Genomic DNA, 18,624 nt, shown 5'->3' with positions numbered 1-18,624 from the left:
GGTGTGTGTGTGTTAGTTGCTCAGTCGTGTCTGACTCTCTGAGACCCCATGGACTGTAGCCTGCCAGGCTCCTCTGTCCATGGGAATTTCCAGGCAAGAATACTGGAGTGGATTTCCATTTCCTTCTCCAGGGGATCTTCCCAACCCAGAGATAAACCCAGGTCTCCCACATTGCAGGCAGACGCTTTACTGTCTGAACCTCCTTAGGTAGACAAAGATAACTCAGCATCCCTGAAATATCAGACAGCTACAGTTAAGCAAAATTGAATGCAACCATAGTCACTCTTTGCCAACCAAAAAAGAAAGATATCTAGATAGGTTTTCTTTGGGAAAGTTTTATTCATTGGGGTAGATTTATTTCACAGTATAATACTAACAATAGGTAGGCTGATGGGATTATGATTTTTTTTAATAATATGTTTAATATTTTTATGAGAATATACATTTAAGACTCGTTTTTTTAAATGACAGTGATATATTAGTATTTATCATATATTTAAAGTTGACCTTGAAAATAGTACCTCTTTTAATAAGTTATTAAAAATAGGGATTATTACTGTCTTGATAGTAATTTTTAAATGTTTCCTCTCAAATGCAGCATATTGCATATAAACAATTTTATCTGCTTTTAAATACTGATGAGATTTCCTTTTCCCCCAGTTTATTGAGGTTTGATTGACAATTAAAAATTGTATCTGTTTAGATTGTACAGTGTGATGATTTAATATACATATATCATCCAGACTTCTTTATTATTGATCAAGCATGAATTTATTTTTTTATTTTTAAAATTTAATTTAAAAAAGTCATTGCACTTTAATGTCTAAATTTAAAATTATACAGATTGTTATGATTAGAATGTCCTGACTTATCTGTATTCTGATAAGATTTTAAACATTAGGAATATTTTGTGCCTATAATGGCAAGCCACTCCAGTACTCTTGCCTAGAAAATCCCATGGATGGAGGAGCCTGGTGGGCTGTAGTCCGTGAGGTCGCTAAGGGTCGGACACGACTGAGCGACTTCACTTTCACTTTTCACTTTCACACATTGGAGAAGGAAATGGCAACCCACTCCTGTGTTCTTGCCTGGAGAATCCCAGGGATGGGGGAGCCTGGTGGGCTTCCATCTATGGGGTCACACAGAGTCGGACACGACTGAAGTGACTTAGCAGCAGCAGCAGCAGCAGCTTGTGATGATGTCCTTGTTACACAAAATTAAGTATATTTAGTGACAACTTCTTTTAGTCAAGATATACACTGGTGCTTCTTCGAGATAAGCAAGTTATCTTTGGCCAGCTGGCATCTAGACACATATCTCCTTTTCCAAGGAAAGGTAATTGAGAAGTGGAAGCTACCTTTCAACAACTGGAAAATGGCCACATTCTGGACTCTTACCAATCTTATTTGATATCAAGTCATGAAATTGAAACTATCTTGATAAGATAGATAATCTTCTTAGGGCCACCGTTCAAGATACAGCATGTTGATAAGTTTTTGTTCTTGTTAGCCTTTATTTTAAAAGACCACAAAGAATATCTAGGAGAAGAATATTTGAATATCACCATTGGAAAGGAGAGCTAATTCTGGTTGTACGAGGTTGCTTTTAATCCTGACTCTTCATGCTAATTTCCCCAGATGAGTCAGTGCTGTTAGCATTTGTAATGTAGTATTCCTCTTTATTACACTGTCAGCTCATACTAACTTTTGTTTTCCCATGGCATATCTTGTGTTTGTTGAATACAAATACAAGATACTTGTATTAGAATACAATGTGTGTGTGTTAGTCACTCAGTCGTGTCCCACTCTTTGTGAACCCCGTGGACTGTAGCCCGCCAGGCTCCTTTGTCCATGGGATTCTCCAGGTAAGAACACTGGAGTGGTTTGCCATTTCTTCCTCAAGGGTATCTTCCCGACCCAGGGATCTAACCCACGTCTTTTATCCTCCTCCATTGGCAGGCGGGTTTTTTTTTACCACTAGCACCACCTGGGAAGTCCCTAAAATACAATGACTGAGTTTCAATTAATGAACTTAGGTGCAGAGATTTATACATTCTTACTCAATAAATGTTTGTAGTAATATGTACCAGCCATTGTCCTAGGAGCTGGAGATACAAATAAAAATAGATTACACATTTCCTGCCGTCAAGGAGGCCATACTCTACATGCTTTTTATGCATACTGGAGTGAACGTGCATGTACAGAGTCTTCTTTGTGAAAACCATTGCTGATTTTCCCTTGTTATAAAATCAATACATTTTAATTTTTTAAAGGTGAAACTGACATTCGAAAATGCATATGCTATGAAAAAGGAAACAACTCAACCAAGACAAAAAAAGGCACAGTCGAACACAAGTGATCTAGTCAAACTTCTGTGGGGAGAAGAGGTAGAAGGTATCCAGCAGAATATTCTAAACACTCCTCACATCGTTATGTACCTCACACTACAGCTTGACTCGGAAACATCAAAGGAAGAGGTGAGTGTCTTCTCAGAAGTGCAAAGGAAAAAACTAAGGACAAGGACGTTTTTGCAGACTTCCGAATGCACAGCAAGCTTTCTCAGCCATTCTGTGTCTTGTGTTTTTGGTATCTCTCTTGCACACAGTAGTCTTCACATTGACAAGCTCAGGGAGCCCATTTAGAGAGATTACTAGAATATTTGAATTTGTTTCTCCCTATCTTCTTTAAAAATGTCTATTTGAACTGCTTTTTCCATGGTATTTTTTAACCTATACTTGGTTGCTTGTATCATTATTATTCTTGCTGTATGTTCTTATTTCTGTTTTCTTGTGATTAAATATTTTCTCATGATATTTGTCTTAACAGATTCTAAAGTTAAACACTATCTGAACGTTTTTTCAAAATAATTCAAAGCCCTTAGTACATCTTAACTCCAGTTTCCCCCTCTTCACATACATGTTATCATCATCAGTAGTTAAGTGCCATCATTTTTTAAAATTCTACAAATTGAGCATAATTATACTACTGGTACTACTACTTATTATTGTATTTTATATATTACAGAATGTATAAATTATATATCATAAAGTTCATATTTTATGTGTCATATTTCGCACATATGAATCATCTTTAAATTTGCAGGTATGTTTACTTTTTTTAATTCACTATTCTTATATCTCACCTTATTTGATTATTTTTCTTCCTCATAAAAGTTATACTTTAGGCATTTCTCTTTCACTGAATTCTTTTTGTTGTTATTTATCAGATGCTGCCTTTTTCACCCTTCTTGAGAGGTAGTTTTGTAATTCTTCCTGTAATACTTCCTTCGTAAGTCTTGTGTTGGCAAGAAGAGGATGAAGTCAACACATGGCATTGGTCATGCCAACTAAACAGAAAATTTTTTTCTCTAATCTGTTTGAAGACAGTATCTCTTTGTCTTCTGACTTCTGTAGTTGCTATTAATTCATGTCTCTCCGTTATTCCTTTTCAAGATCTGTTGTATTTTCTGTGTTTAGTTTCTTGGTTCTGCTATGTCCAAACTGCTTTTTAACCTCTCTGGTATTTGTTTGTTTAAACAGTCCCATTTTTATTTTGAGAAATTCCTGAAAAGTTTTTAACTAACTTACATGCAAATCTGCTGGGCTATTCCTAATACTCTCTTGTTGCTTGCTTATCTGTGACTCTTTACTTTCTCTAAGCATCTCATACAGACCTCTTCTCATGGGGACTCTGACTTGTGGTGGCTTACATTGTTATGTTTTAGGATATCACTGACTAAACTTGCTGCTTGATTTTTATCTTTGGGCGTCCTTTGGTTTTAAATGGGGAATGTCTTCCTGCAAGGAGAATTTGCTGCTTCTTCTGTCACTGACCAACGGCACTTCAGCCTCACCCAAAGGTCTGGGTTTAACACGATGGTCCTAGGCTCAACTCACCTACCTAGCTATTGGCCCAAAGCTCAGTGTCCTGACCAAAGACATTGTATGTATCAGCCCTCAAGACAGCTTGCCTCTGTCCTTCTGCCCCTCTACTTGAACCCCAGCTTGCTTTGCAATGCTGAAGGAAGGGTATGGAGAGGATATCATTGGAGATCTCTGTAGTTCTTTTATATTGAGCAGTTCAACAAGTATGTTTTGGCCATGAATCTGATTGTTTTACAGCACAAGGTTCTCAGAGCACCTAGTGTACCATAATGCTTTGAGCAGAAGTGAAATCAAAAAAGTTTTTACCGGGACTTCCCTGGTTAAGACTCTGAACTTCTACTGCAGGGGTGCAGGTTCCATCCCTGGTTGAGGAACTAAGATCCCACATGCTGCAAGATGCTGCCAAAAAATAAATAAATAATTTTAAAAAATAGACACATTAAAGTTTAGACCTAATTTACATTTCTTTCCTTTTGAAATCCTTCCAGTCTATACTGTCAATGACAAGTCCATTTTTATTCAAAGTGTGTATTTGCTTGTGTTGCTTTTTCATATGTCAGAATTTAGCCAATAACTGAACTGGAAAGGAAAGAACTGACTTACACATATTTTTATAATTTGCTATGCTCTGAAGAACACATGGAGACCTAGAGGTGATAATTCTAATTTCCTGCACATATTACTAGTCGCTTGTATCTTTAGAACAAATGAGAAGTTTAACCATGTACTAAAGAAAACACACAGCATATTTCTGAGATGGTAGCACCCTGCATCTTTAAAGGCCGTCTTGGAGTAGGATAGTGCTGAGGCCTTTTGTCGTCCTCGCCTTTCTTTCCATGGGAAAGTGTGTCGATGTTTCTCTAAGGAGCAGGTTTCGGTCTGTTGACAGCCCTGTATCAACACTGTCATTAGGAGAGGCTTTTTATTCTTACTGAACAGAGTGGAAGCTGCTGCAAATGCATGCTACTAACAAGTGCTTTAAAACGCAGCTAATTAAGTTGGTTAGGCACTGTGGTGCTTGCCAGGTCTTGAATAGTGAGGCTTTGTGGGCTGGTTGCTGCAGAGGTTGGAGCAGACTTTCTCAAATGACCTTTGTATTCTGGTATTACTTATTTTACAATTAAATGTCATAGGGTCATTTTGTTTTCATATGAGTTACATATTTAATAACAGCTTGTTTTCTTCAAGTTCTAAGATTTGGACTTTAAAAAAAAAACTAATCAAAGACTATATGGTTATTTGTTTAAAGTGGTGTTTGGTATTTGGCTAAATACAGTAAATCTGTTTGCCAGTTAAGGTTCAATTTATTAAATGGACATAACAGAAGATCTTAACAGGTGTTTGACTTAATTTCTAGAGATAAAATGTTTTGTGATTACTTTTACACTAGAAATACTACCAGAAGTTCAGGTTATTAAGCAGGCTGTATTTAGTCCACATCTTCCATAGCAGTGTGCATATATTAAATGTGCTTGGTAAGTACATGTCCAGTTTGTTATTATTTATATTTTATCCTAATATGAAAGTTGCTAAGACATGGACTCCAAGCCACATAATTCTTTCTTTTAAAGAGAGACAAAAGCAAAGTGTAGAACATTCTTTAGAGAGAGAACCAAAGAAAAGATACAATTTTAAAAGTTTGGGTTTCAGTCATGGTTATATTAATATTTAAGGATATTGCCATTGAATGTCATAGGTGGAAATTGCTCTGAATTCTCTATGGTTTCTATCTAGAAATTTTTATTTTCCTTGCTTTTAATTTGTTGTAGAGAAAAAAACATTTTAAGTAACAGCAAAAAAGTGAGGTACAGATTGAGCCATCCCTTCATGGAAAAGTACTAACAATGCACATCCTGGTTTTGAAATTTATTTAATGTTATGAAAATATTTGTTTCCTGGGAATATACTCTTCTTGAAAACAGAAAACTATTAAGCGTTTTGTGAATAATCCTATGGATTTAGTTTTCCATAATTTAAAATGTCCCTTTTAAAGGTTAAATTCAATTTATGACAGGCAAATGCTTTCAAATTGAAACAGAAGATTTTATTGTATTGTTAATACTTCTTTCTTATCTGCATGACTTTAATTTTGTATTCTCACTTTGTAAGTTTAATAAAAGCCTTCTGTTTAAATAAAATTTTATGGTTTTAGCAAAGATGAAGCTTATCTTTTAAAAGTCAGTAATGAAAGTCATTAAAGACTCCTTAAAGCTTCATTTAGTATCTGTGTGCGTATGTAACCATAGGAGACAAGAATATCTGTATAATGAAATATAAATGTTAGTATTTAAGTTTATTGTAAAGGAGATTAATATTTGAAGCATTGCTGGTAATTGGTTTTAACTATTCCAACTAATCAGTTTCTACTCAGCATATATATCATGACCAATTTTGATAGTCTCTAACTTATTTTAAATGTATATATTAAATTCTAGTTAATGTGTTAAAATTCCAGGCATACTTTTCTCCTTATGTTTGCATAAAACTCCCACTAAAGCTGAAAGGAGTCATTTTTGTTTTTCTGTTTTTTCCTTAATTCAGAGTCTATACTTGGCATGAAAAAAATTATGGTTGGAAAATTTCAGAGGGATTGACATTTCTGTTTCTTTTCATTGAACAGCAGGAAATCCTTTATCATTATCCAGTTTCTGAGGCATCTCAGAAACTCCAGAGTGTGAGAGGGATATTTCTCACACTCTGTGACATGTTGGAAAGTGTAACTGGGACACAAGTTACGAGGTAATAATTGACTGTTACTTAGCTTTAATTCTCTTTCTTTCAAGTTCTTTACCTTGGTTCTGACAAAACACTAATGCAGGTATCTGTTATACAGATACGTTTGTATCTATAATGGAAATATTTATATGTCAGGTATGATATCTGTGGATAATTTCTTTCTTACCTAGGTTGTTTCTACTACTCATCTGCTGAAAATTAGATTCTCAGTACAGCTGTAGATCTGGGTGTTTGGGCACACTTTGCATAACAAAATTAGACTAATGACCTGCATTTTAGAATATTTTCATAAAAGTGATCTCTATTAAGCATGGCATTATGATGAGTTTTGGTTCTTTCATGATTGTATCTTGATTATTGACTTGCTTGAATATAGCTTTGTGTTTGATAAGGATGACTGAATACAAATTTTTCATATTGTTTAAAATGTTCTTAAAACAATGATAGAAAAACACACAATACACGTACCCTTTAGAAAGAGTATTCAGAAGGTGATATCATCTATAATATTTCCTGACTTTGAAATTTTATAGTTAACTTATGGAAAGAGGGGGTTCGAAGTTTTTGAGGTCTTCTTTTTTTCATAAAATAGATCTACAGATTATAAACTATTTTTCTTAATATTTCAACAGTTTGGACTTTACCAAAAAAAAGTTTATCTCAAATTTTATGAGCCCTTCAATACTGATACAATATCAAGTTGGATTTTCTAGACTTTAGCTTTTCTTTTCCCATCTTCTGATTAAAATGACACCTTTAGGATTTTATTCTTTATTAAAGTATATTGTTGGTTTACAATGTGTTAATTTCAGGTGTACAGCACAGTGTACACACACACACATACACATACTTTTTCAGATTCTTTTCCCTTTGTAATATGTAATTATAAAATATTGAGTATAGTTTCCTGTGCTATACAGTACGTCTTTGTCTAGGATCTTAATAGATAGGATCTGCAAGATAACAGGAAGAATTTTTTGCTTTTCTAAATGAAAGTGATATTTAACTCTGGGACTTTTAATATAGTATATGTATATAGTTCATTACAGAATGCTAGTAACCGAGGCTCCATTTAGTATATATTCACATTCATAAACCTGGAGGAGGGCATGGCAACCCACTCCAGTATTCTTGCCTGGAGAATCCCCATGGAGCCTGGCGGGCTGCAGTCCATGGGGTCGCAAAGAGCTGGACTCAACTGAGCAACCAAGCACAGCACACACATTCATAAGAGCATGTCATAGGCATTATAATTTTTTTAGTTTTATTGAGATATGGTTCATACATCATCCAGTTCACCCACTTAAAGTATAGAGTTGGATGGTTTTTGATATTTGAAGATGATGTGAAACCATCACCAGAGTCAGCTTTGGAACATTTTTATTATCTGAAAGAAGAATTCTGTAACTTTCAGCTGTTCACTCACCTACCCACCCCCAAGCCCTAAGCACCCACTAATCTACTTTTTGTCTGTATAGATTTCCCTATTCTGGACATTTTGTAAGAAAGAAATTGAAACGTCATTATTTGTGACTAGCTTCCTTCTCTTAACATGTTTTTAAGGTGCAGGCCTCATTTCTAATCTTTTTAGTAAGAAGATGTGTTTTAAGTTTCTCCATGTGTATTTTTCTCTAAAGTGTACTTATTTTAGATCTTTGATATTTAGATCTTCATATTTAGATCTTTGTTAGATAAGATATGGATTAGACATGTGGCAGCAGCTTCCCTGGTGGCTCAGCAGTAAAGAATCTGCCTGCCATGTGGATTTTATTTTTCTCTAAAGTATAGATATTTTAGATCTTTGATATTTAGATCTTCATATTTAGATCTTTGTTAGATAAGATATGGATTAGACATGTGGAAGCCGTTTCCCTGGTGGCTCAGCGGTAAAGAATCTGCCTGCCAGTGCAGGAGATGCAGGTTCAGTCCCTGGGTTGGGAAGATCCCTTGGAAAAGGAAATGGCAACCCATTCCAGTATTCTTACCTGGGAAATCCTATAGACAGGAGCTTGACAGGCTACAGTCCATGGGTTGCAAGAGTTGGACATGACTTAGCAACTAAACCATCATCAGATGTGAAAAACAGTAAATATATATAGGAAAAACTTTTTTGAAAGAGTATGAAGATTATTATTATTTCAGGGATTCCTTAGCAACATGTGTCTTTTGTTGCATACAGTTTTAAAACTATAGTAAAATTAATTATGACTATAATATTTGTCTAAAAGTACATGCATTTTTTAAACTTTATTAAGGCAACACTAATATCCTTTTAAAAATCTCATATATTCATCTACTATAGTATAGAAAGTACACTATGTCCTGGGACTCAATAGATAAAGATTGATGGGCGTATTTTAATTTCAAAGAAAATACCTTCTCACCACCTACCCACACTATAAGATTGAATCGTATTATCTGTTTCCATAGTTTATTATTGTATCTCTCTTTAGAACACATTGTTTTCCAAATTAATTGAAATATAATTGAAGTATAGTAAATGGCACATATGTAAACTATATAATTTGACCGTTTCTGACATTGGTATAGACCCTGTAACCGTCACCATCATGAATATATCTATCACTCCAAATGTTTCCTTGAGAATACGTTTAAATCTGACAACATTTTGGTTACTTATTTACGTGTCCCATACTAAGTGATCATGTTTTGAGCCTGGGACAACATCTTACTTCTTTGTAATCTTTTTTAGTAAATTAGGTTCATAAATAGATAATCAGTAAAAATTTGTTAACACACTGAGATGGAAGCTTTCTTCTTAAAAAAATGTGTATATAGTCAATTAATGTTAGCAAAAGAGTTTCAATAGTTTTTTGCTATAATGAGTCTACTTTTGTTTGACCAGGTTTTTGTGAGCTTTTTGAAGTATGTATTTTAAAATATGTTTATGTTGTACAATTCCTTGCCTTTTCTGTGTGGCAATTAGGTATATGCCAAGAAATTTGCTTATTAAGCATGCAGTTCTTAAATCATACCATATGTAATCTTTTCTAAATGACTGTTTATAATTTTATGACATTTAAAGATATTCTTAATTTCATTTTGACTGTTTTTTCCTTAGCTCATCCGTTCTTTTAAATGGAAAACAAATTCATATAACTTATTGGAAAGAAACTGACAGGCTGTTGTTAATTGGCCTGCCTGCCGAGGAGTAAGTTGGGATTTTTGTTTACCTTAAATTCGTTTCTAAAATACTGCTGATAAAGTCTTTTTCATTAAAATGATGACATTTTTGTCAGAAGGTCAATTCAGGGAGTTTTACAATTGAAAGGTTTGCTGCACTGGTTTAATGGCTACCTGTGTTCATTTGGTGTGCAGAAAGGTACCAGGGCAGCCCACCTAGATTAATTAGTAAGGCTGTCAATACATTTTCCTCTAAGATGTGACCAGTACAGAGGTGGCTGAGATCAGCATGTCCTCTGCTCAGACTTTTGAAAGTATCATGGTTTGGATTTTGCATGTTTACAGTTTTTGTTCTTTTTCCTGTTGGTGATTTTGGAGAACTAAAGGTCAGCAGAAAGATGTTTTGCCTTGATGTTGAGCATCTTTGACCAAATAATGAATATTTAACTTTAAAGTGATTTCTTTAATGGTATGTCTTATCATGGTCCCCTTCTTAACTTTTTGTAAGTATTTTGAAATATATCTTAATAGTTGGCTATAAGAGCGGGCTGGCATTTATCTATACATGTGTTAGAAGTGAGTTACTAAATCCAGCCTACACTGAAGGGCAAGAGTATCAAACAATGTGTGGACTTGTTTTACCATCACAAACAGGAACTCCAAAGGAGGCTGTGGTGAAAAATATTTAAATGATTGTGTTTTAAAAGGGTCTTTAATTTTGGACAGAAAGAGAATAAACAATGTTCACATGGCGGGATAGGGTGCTATTACATGATGGTTCTCTTTAACCAGCTAATGTGCATCCTTCAGGCTTCCCAGGTGGTGCTAGTGGTAAAGAACCAGTCTGCCAATGCAGGAGACATAATAGACGTGAGTTCAGTCCCTAGGTTGGGAAGATCCCTTGGAGGAGAGCATGGCAACCCACTCCAGTATTCTTGCCTGAAGAATCCCATCAATAGAGGAGCCCGGCAGGCTACACTCCATAGGGTCACAAAGAGTCAGACACGACTGAAGTGACTTAGCATGCATGTGCATTTTTCTGTCTAAGAAAGGACTATAATGAACCCTGCTAGGAGACTGCCCTATGCCATGGGTTGTGTAATGAAAAACTGAGTTGTTTTCACAGTATGGGTTTATACAAATTGGAGAATATCCAGAATAAGATGCTTTACAGTGTAGTGGCAGGTAAAAAAAAAGGCAGGGTAGTGCCTTTAGACTTTTGTAGTAGCCCAAAAGGCAAAAGGAAAGATACAGATAATACACTGGTAAGATAAGGTAGTGTGGGCCGTTAGAGAGCAAAGAGGAAGGCCCAGCTAAAGAAGTGGGCACAGGCTGCTCTCCCACATTCTGATGTCACCATGTGATGCCACCATTCACATTCAGGCAGCAAGGGACAGCGTCCACAGGTTTTGCCCTGAAGCCAAAAAAGGGCTGTCACTGCTGAGCTCTGGATCAAGGTTTTGCTCCATATGGAGATTATGCTGTAGCCATTTTCTCAATCTTTATTACTGGGGTGGGGTTGGGGAGGGGATCTCTTCTAAATTCTCACGTCGTTTCCTTCCTAGAGAACTTGGCTTGTTAAGTTAGAATGAATTCCAGGGTGCTCCTCCTTCTCTAACCTGAGCTTCAAGTCAGAAATAGTCCCAGCCACCCCTTCACCCAGCTGGCTTACTGCTCATATCAACCACTCTGTAGCAGACTCTTTTTTCTTGTTTCATCTTGTTTCACATGACTGTGAAAGGTAGTTATTATTGCTCTCATTTGTTCTGATTGGGAAATAGAGTACTGAGAGATCATGCACAAGTGCCTCCTTAGTGTCAGTTTGTACATCTCTGTATCTCCAACATCATGCATGTGGTTTGTAACTGAACTGGCGTCCCTGGGATTTTTTTTCCTTGTCTGTCTTAATGCCACAGTCTGTATGTTTCTTTCTTCATCACTGTACCTTTTACAATCAGGATGAGAAAAGCACTGCCCCGCAGAGGACAGAGTGGGGCATATACTCCAGTAGTAACATGTGTTTTCTCGGTGGGGAGATCATCTTACTGTGATGGCTGCAGTGAATAGTGAGGACATAACCAGGAAGACAGTGTAAGGTAGTAGAGAGAGTAACTTTGGAGCCCACCAGCAGGTTCTACTACCTGGGTTTCCTTGCAGAAGTTACTTCTTAAGCCTCAGTTTACCCATTGGTGTAATGGGAATAATAAGATCTGCTTTGTAAAATTCCTCCAAGGCTTCAATAAGAAAGTGTTAAGTCCATTTCTTTCCTTTCTCCTACTTTCTTTCCTTTCTCTTTCATTAAGGGGTGTCTTTTTGTCACAAGAGTTAGAGGTCCAGTTGAGATTTTAGTTATTACTGGAAAGTGTCAAGAATTTGCATTTCTTTCTATGGGCCCAGATATTGCACCAACTTCTTGTATGTATTACTTTTATTTAATCCTCAAAATGAACCTGAGAAGGTTTAGTGATTATGGTCCCATTGTACATAAAGAAAATTAAATCCTAAGGGGATTAAGTAATTTCCATGTAGATGGTGATATAAAAGTTTGTACTTGACCCATGTTAGTACCCCAAATCTAGACATCAAGAGTTTTTGATTATGCAGGAAACAACCATTTTACACAGCTGTACTCATAGTTAACATACATACTTCTCACATTTTTCATATACATATATAAAGATCTGCTTCTTTTGTTATGAAATCAATTGTCTTTGTTATAAGTGAACAGATGTTATTTTGCTTTTTTATTAGAGTACCTCTTCCTCAGCTAAGGAATATGATAGAAGATGTTGCCCAAACCTTAAAATTTATGTATGGTTCTTTAGACAGGTGAGTACTTCTTTTAATTGTATCTCACATGTTAAGTATATGATTCTAAATTACTTTTTGTGCTTAATAAGGTTCCTTGGTTGTCAAGTTATTTTTTTTTTCTTATTTTCTCACCCTTCATGTCTGGCTTTTATTTTACAGCTGTAGGCAGTTTTTCATTTGATCCAGTGCTTCTTCTCTTTTGATCTCATAAGTTTTGTGAAATAGTGATGGAAGCGCAAATACATTGTGATTTGATATATTTTTGTAGAGGCAAATGTAAGAGCATTTCTTCAGAACAGATACAGAAAAGAGTAAGAAGATTTCAAATAAATTTTTTGTGTTTTCTTCTGATTATAAGACCATTGTCAAATCACTATCCTAAAATATATTTTTCCTTAAAAATTTTTTTTAGTAAAAGTGCTATTAAAATAAATAAAAGACACAGTAGAGAAGGTAATTGACTATTTTTCATGTATATTCTTCCATATATTAGGGTCACCAAAAAGTTCGTTTGTTTTTTTTTCCTCAAGGTGTTACAGAGAAACTTGGATGAACTTTCTGGCCAACCCAATGTTGTCTATATAATATGAATATATACATTCTTTTTTTACATGTGAACTCACAGTGTGCATATTTTTCTGCTTCTTTCTTTTTTAACCTCGCAGTATGTGCTACATCTTTCTTGATCTGAAGGAGGAAATTTGAGGTAGTCATTTAACATTTGACATGTAAAATTATGAGTGAGAATTAGATTTTTTTTTCTCTTTGGAGGATTTTTTTAATTCCCAGTACTTCAGAGGGCTAAAATGGTACCTTTAATTTAAAGCCTTAAGAATATATCAATATGAAAATTCCAAAGACAGTTTATACACTTTTCCAGACCATAGTAGTATCAGCTTTGTTGTCACTGTTCTCAGAGCTGCCTACAGGAATTTTCTGTGATGATGTCATCTGGAGAAATTGTCTAATTTGCAGTATTTTCCTCCAGGAGCCTCTAGGGAGACACCTTCCTCTCAAATCCAATTATGTATTAGCATTTTCCAAATGTGTGAACTACAAAAGGTGGGGCATTCATATATAGTGCTTTTATCTTTTACTAGTAAGAAAAATGTTAACCAATGAAAGTAAAGACTCTTAAGGTGATTATAAACTACCTCCTTAAATTTATACTAGATGAGCAAATGTTGCTATGCTTTACCCTAACTGAATCTCTATTTTCAAAAACTAGAGATGATCAAAGATTAAATTCCTGTAATGAATTCTGTATATGAAGATAAAGCAATTGGAGTTGTTCTATAAATTCCAGTGAAGTAGGTTGAGGGCAGAGGGACTCTTGATTTCTCTGAATTTCATTTTGGTATTTAGCTTCCATTGATTTGGAAGCATCTCCAAGTTGTCAGCAAATTTAAGCAGTTTTCTTACCCAAGTTAGAATTTGAAAGGCAAACTAAAATAATAAATGTCAAGATCCACTGAGTTCTTGAAACCAAGAAGCAGTATGGATCCACAATATTAACAGTCATTTTGCAATAATTTTTTAATCACAAGTTTTCTGATTATAAAAGATATTAAAGGCCCATTGTGAAAAATTATGAAATGACTAAAACGTCAAAAACTTAAATTATCATTTGTAAGTTGTGAGCTGGTTAGTCCTCTGTAAGCGACAGAAAATTGATTATACCTTAACAAAGTTTAGTGTTGTGATCAAATTAAAGATATGTTTCCTTCATCATTCCCAGCTAATCCGTCAGCAAATCCTAATCAACCTGTCTCCAAAACAAATCTCAAATCCATCCATTTCTCTCCATCTTCACTATTACCCCGTCCAACTACTGCTGTGGCTCATTACTACAGTAACTTCCTGATTACCTTGCCTCCATTCTTGCCTCTTTAATTTCCAAAGTTAGAATGATCTTTCTACATTATTATGTGGCTCCCGCATACCTTTCTGATTTCAGATCTCAATCCCCACCACCTTTCTGTACTGTTCTGCAGGCATCCTGGGCAAGCCTGTTCCCACCCTGGCTTTTGTACTCTTCCATCTCACTAGACCCTCTTGACATCAGGACCTCAGCTTAAATGCCCTGTTCCTTCTCAGAGATCCTTCCCTAACCATTTGATTTAAAATAGCCAACCAGTCACCTCACCCATTCAGACAGTCTTGTTGTCTGCTTAGTCCTTTGTACAATTCATGTTTTTACTTTTTGATCATTTATATTCTCCAGTAGAATGGGAGCTCCAGGGGAGTAGAGAGTAGAGGAGTAGAGACTTTGTCTTTTGTTTTGGTATTTTTATTGCCGTACCTCCATGCATGAGAATAGTGCCTGAAACAGTAGGCACTCAAGTAATTATTAGTTGAATGAATCAATGCATATTATTCTGATGTATTAATGGTATATATATATGTATATATCAGTTATTGTGTTATCCAGTGAATGGTTGTAGGTAATGCTATACTACTATTACATCATTGAAACCAATTTTTTTGTTGTTTTTTGGGGTTTTCTTTTTTTAGTTTTTAAATAGCTGTGCCTTCATTAGCAAAGAGGGGAGGAAATAACTTAGGCTCATCATGTGTTTACTGTTTATCAGTAAGTAATAGGCATAATGAGTACTTACTGTATACTAGGTACTTTTTCATGAGAGTTAGATTGTATTATCCATTTTTAGAGTTGGGAACAAAAGTTCAGAGAAAGGTTAGATGATTTTCCTGAGAGATCTACCTAGTGAAAAGCAGTGATAGGATTCAGTTAGATCTGTTCTAAAAGCTCAAAATCTTTTTGTGATCCTGTGCTGACTGAAAGATTTTGGGAGTTGTAAATGGCTGAGAATAATCAAAAGTGTAAGTTGACATTTTTTGCCAAAAGGGTACTTCAATCCACTCTGTTTTACATATACCACTTGTGTTAGCCCTGTGGTTTTCCCATGGCACTATCTGCCCAGTGCATTTGAGAATAAAGTTTTAGGGTAAAAAATATTGACAGGGTGACTTTCTTAATACACTCCATCAGTAACATTATGGCTATAATTCTTATCAAGAAGGGAGGAGTAAGGAAGAGAGCCTAGGTAGTTGGGCAAGATCCAGTCCCTTTAAGATTGTCCAAGCGATGACCACCATTTCCATGTGTTGTTCTAACATTACAGCTCTTGTTTTTTCAGTGCCTTTTGCCAGGTTGAGAATGTTCCTCGTTTGGATCATTTTTTCAGCTTGTTTTTTCAAAGAGCACTTCAGCCCACTAAACTACATTCGAGTGCCAGTCCCAGCACACAGCAGTATGATGCTTCCAGTGCAGTACTTTTAGATAATCTCCCTGGAGTTCGGTGGCTCACACTTCCCCAGGAAATTAAGGTACTCTTAGGTGTCATAAGTAAGAATGAGAGCCAGTTGCCGTTAATTATTTATTTTCTCTCTTTTTCTTCCCCATAGGCTTTTTGTTATTTTCAGGATTGTGGGTAAGAGTTAAAAGGGCAACTAGTTGATATGGTAGGAGGTTCAGTGCAGTGAACTTTTTCTTTCTAAATAAAAATTAGTTCTCTTATCTTTAACATTAAAGCTTTGTTCAAACTTGGAATACTTTTTGAAAATCATATGTGTGTCTTACTTTTTAATTCTGTGGTTTTGATTTTATAATGCAGGGTCATTGAGTTAGGTGGATGAAATGATTGGCTAACAAATATTCTTAACTAAAATACAAACTCCATGAATAATACCAAAATCTTAGTTTACATGAGCATCTGTAATTACCCTTAGCCTTGTCCCATAGATAGCTCACCCAAAGGTAATGTTCATGAGGGTTATCAATGTGATTTTAGTCATTTCTAGATCCAGAATAACTTTACTGATTGAAATGACTGAATGATTAAAGACTCATTTCAGACATAGTCATAAACAACAGTATATTTAGCCACAGCATTTTTAACAGTATTAATGAGGCACCATGCCATAGCAGTTCCTTGTCCATGAAGAAACAAGCTATGTTGTAGTAAAACCCCAATTCAAGACTCTGCTCTTCATGGAATTCTACAATATATGATCAAATAATTATGCCTTTTGACAGTTTAATAATAATTTAAACTGATATATCAGTCTCTTTACTCAGTTTTCTCATCTGTAAAATGGGAACAATAAAGTATCTACTTCATAAAGAAGTTATAATACATAAAATGCTTAGAGTCATGCCTGGCACACTGTTGTAATTATAGTTGTGAAAGTAGTATTATATATTGTATAACTGGAGGGAGTTGAGGGGTTAGAGCATGTTTAAAGGAAACTTTACCTTCTGATATTCTTTTTTTGTCCTTGCCTCTGTCAACTCTCTCCTGCATTTTTTTATCTGAGGCCAATGATTATCATTTTCCTAAATCATTTCCATACTGAAAAGTATGAAATATAGAATTCTACTCCCATCAATAAGAGAAAGAGTTTAATTAGATAACCTTACATTTAATAGAGAAAGACCCTGGTTCCAAAGTCTGCCTCATGTCCATTCTGAGGTCTTTTTTCTTCTGAAAGACACAAGACCCATTTTATTAGTCAGAGGTGCCACCATCTCTTTCCTGGAGTAGGAAATGGCAACCCACTCCAGTTTTCTTTCCTGGAAAGTGGTCCATGGAGTTCCAACGAGTCAGACACCACCGAGCAGTTAAGCACACATGCATCATCTCATGAGTTTTGCCCAAGTTCTTTCCCCTAAGACTCTCTTCACTTAAAGAAATGTTTTCTCCACAAAGTATATAGTCTCTTCTGTGAGAGTAGAGATATAAGACTAAATGTTTTTAGGGGCAGTGTCTTTAGACTTTGGATATATTAAGATTAAATATTTTCCTTCTCAGAAGTTTAAGACATTTAAAAAGACAGCCTATTTCAGTCTTATAAATTCCATGTGAAGGCTTCTTCCTGTATTCAGATTTCTTTTTTATTGACATTATTCCCCTCAGCTTAGCATATATTTGATTAAAAGGATTATATATTTTTTAAAAATTTACTAATTTTTAATTGGAGGATAATTTCTTCGCAGTGTTGTGTCTCTGCCACACATCAACATCAATCTGCCATAGGCATACATATGTCGCCCCCCTCGACCCTCCCTCCCACCCCCCACCCTGTATACTTTATTTTTATCAGCCTAAGAGAATATCACACTGAAAAATCGCTATGTGAACTGATGTATATTCTGTAATCTTGACTCAAATCATACCTGTTGTTTATCTCACCAGAGCTTTAGTTGTACTTGTACTTTCTGAGTCTGACATTTCCATATGGAGGTCAGCTTTTACTGTGCCAAGTACTCAGATGTGTGCTGTGCTCTGGGAATCCAGAAAAGTCCTTTGGATGTTCACAGTGTAGTTGGGTAGGTGGAACTTCTACACGGGAAACAATGAGGATATAGCTGAGACTTTTTCCCATTTTGTAGTCTGGTTAAGAGAATTAAGAATAATATTTTTGGAAAGAGATAGATATGCTCTGATAAAGTGATCTAAAAGTCTCTGATGAATGAAGTTTGAAATACATGGTAATCCTTGAAGTTTTTGTTTTATCAGCAGACTCAAAGAACTCACATGCTTTGCTTTTCCCTTTGAGATTTCTTACTGTGATAAAAAATAGTAGGATTTATTGACTATATATATTCCAATGGAAAACAATAAGAAATTTTGTGCCCTGAGAAATCTAGTTAAAAACATATAGGTGTGTGAGGTAATTTGTACCTGATAAATTTTAGGTGGGAATAATTGCTTTTAAGTTGGAGAAAAATATACTTGTTCTGAGTTTAGTATATGATGGGGTTGCACTTCAGTTTTCTTTCCCAGGTGTTTGAGAATTTCCTTATTTTGTGTATCAGACTTTAAAAAAAAAATTTTTTTCCCTAAGATACACTGGAATAATTAAGAGAAAAGATATTTTACTTTTTCTCTTAAGGAGTATGAAGAAGCAATTATAATAACCTTGTGTTTTAGCCTATAGAGTTCAGTAGCAGGAATAGCAACCTGTTTGACATTTCTGTGATCAGAAATCTTAAGGAGGTAATTTTCTTTTTGTCCTGTAGTTTTTCA

At 35.3% G+C, this 18,624-nt stretch overlaps 1 protein-coding gene across 2 annotated transcripts in view; it reads left to right on the top strand.

Moving 5' to 3' along the window:
* The window catches only part of INTU (inturned planar cell polarity protein), an 82,805-nt gene that overhangs the window by 35,214 nt on the left and 28,967 nt on the right, over positions 1-18,624 (top strand). For both annotated transcript variants that reach the window (XM_088828033.1, XM_055405221.2), the window contains exons 4-8: positions 2,273-2,476; positions 6,504-6,622; positions 9,702-9,791; positions 12,515-12,592; positions 15,733-15,922. In XM_088828033.1, coding sequence (XP_088684159.1) covers positions 2,273-2,476; positions 6,504-6,622; positions 9,702-9,791; positions 12,515-12,592; positions 15,733-15,922 — 681 coding nt within the window. The remainder of the gene's footprint in view (positions 1-2,272; positions 2,477-6,503; positions 6,623-9,701; positions 9,792-12,514; positions 12,593-15,732; positions 15,923-18,624) is intronic.

The sequence above is a fragment of the Moschus berezovskii genome, chromosome 19 (assembly GCF_049115385.1).
Source record: "Moschus berezovskii isolate FMDL1 chromosome 19, NW_MosBer_1.0, whole genome shotgun sequence".
Taxonomy (NCBI): Eukaryota; Metazoa; Chordata; class Mammalia; order Artiodactyla; family Moschidae; genus Moschus; species Moschus berezovskii.
This window is presented reverse-complemented; position numbering and strand designations above follow the sequence as displayed.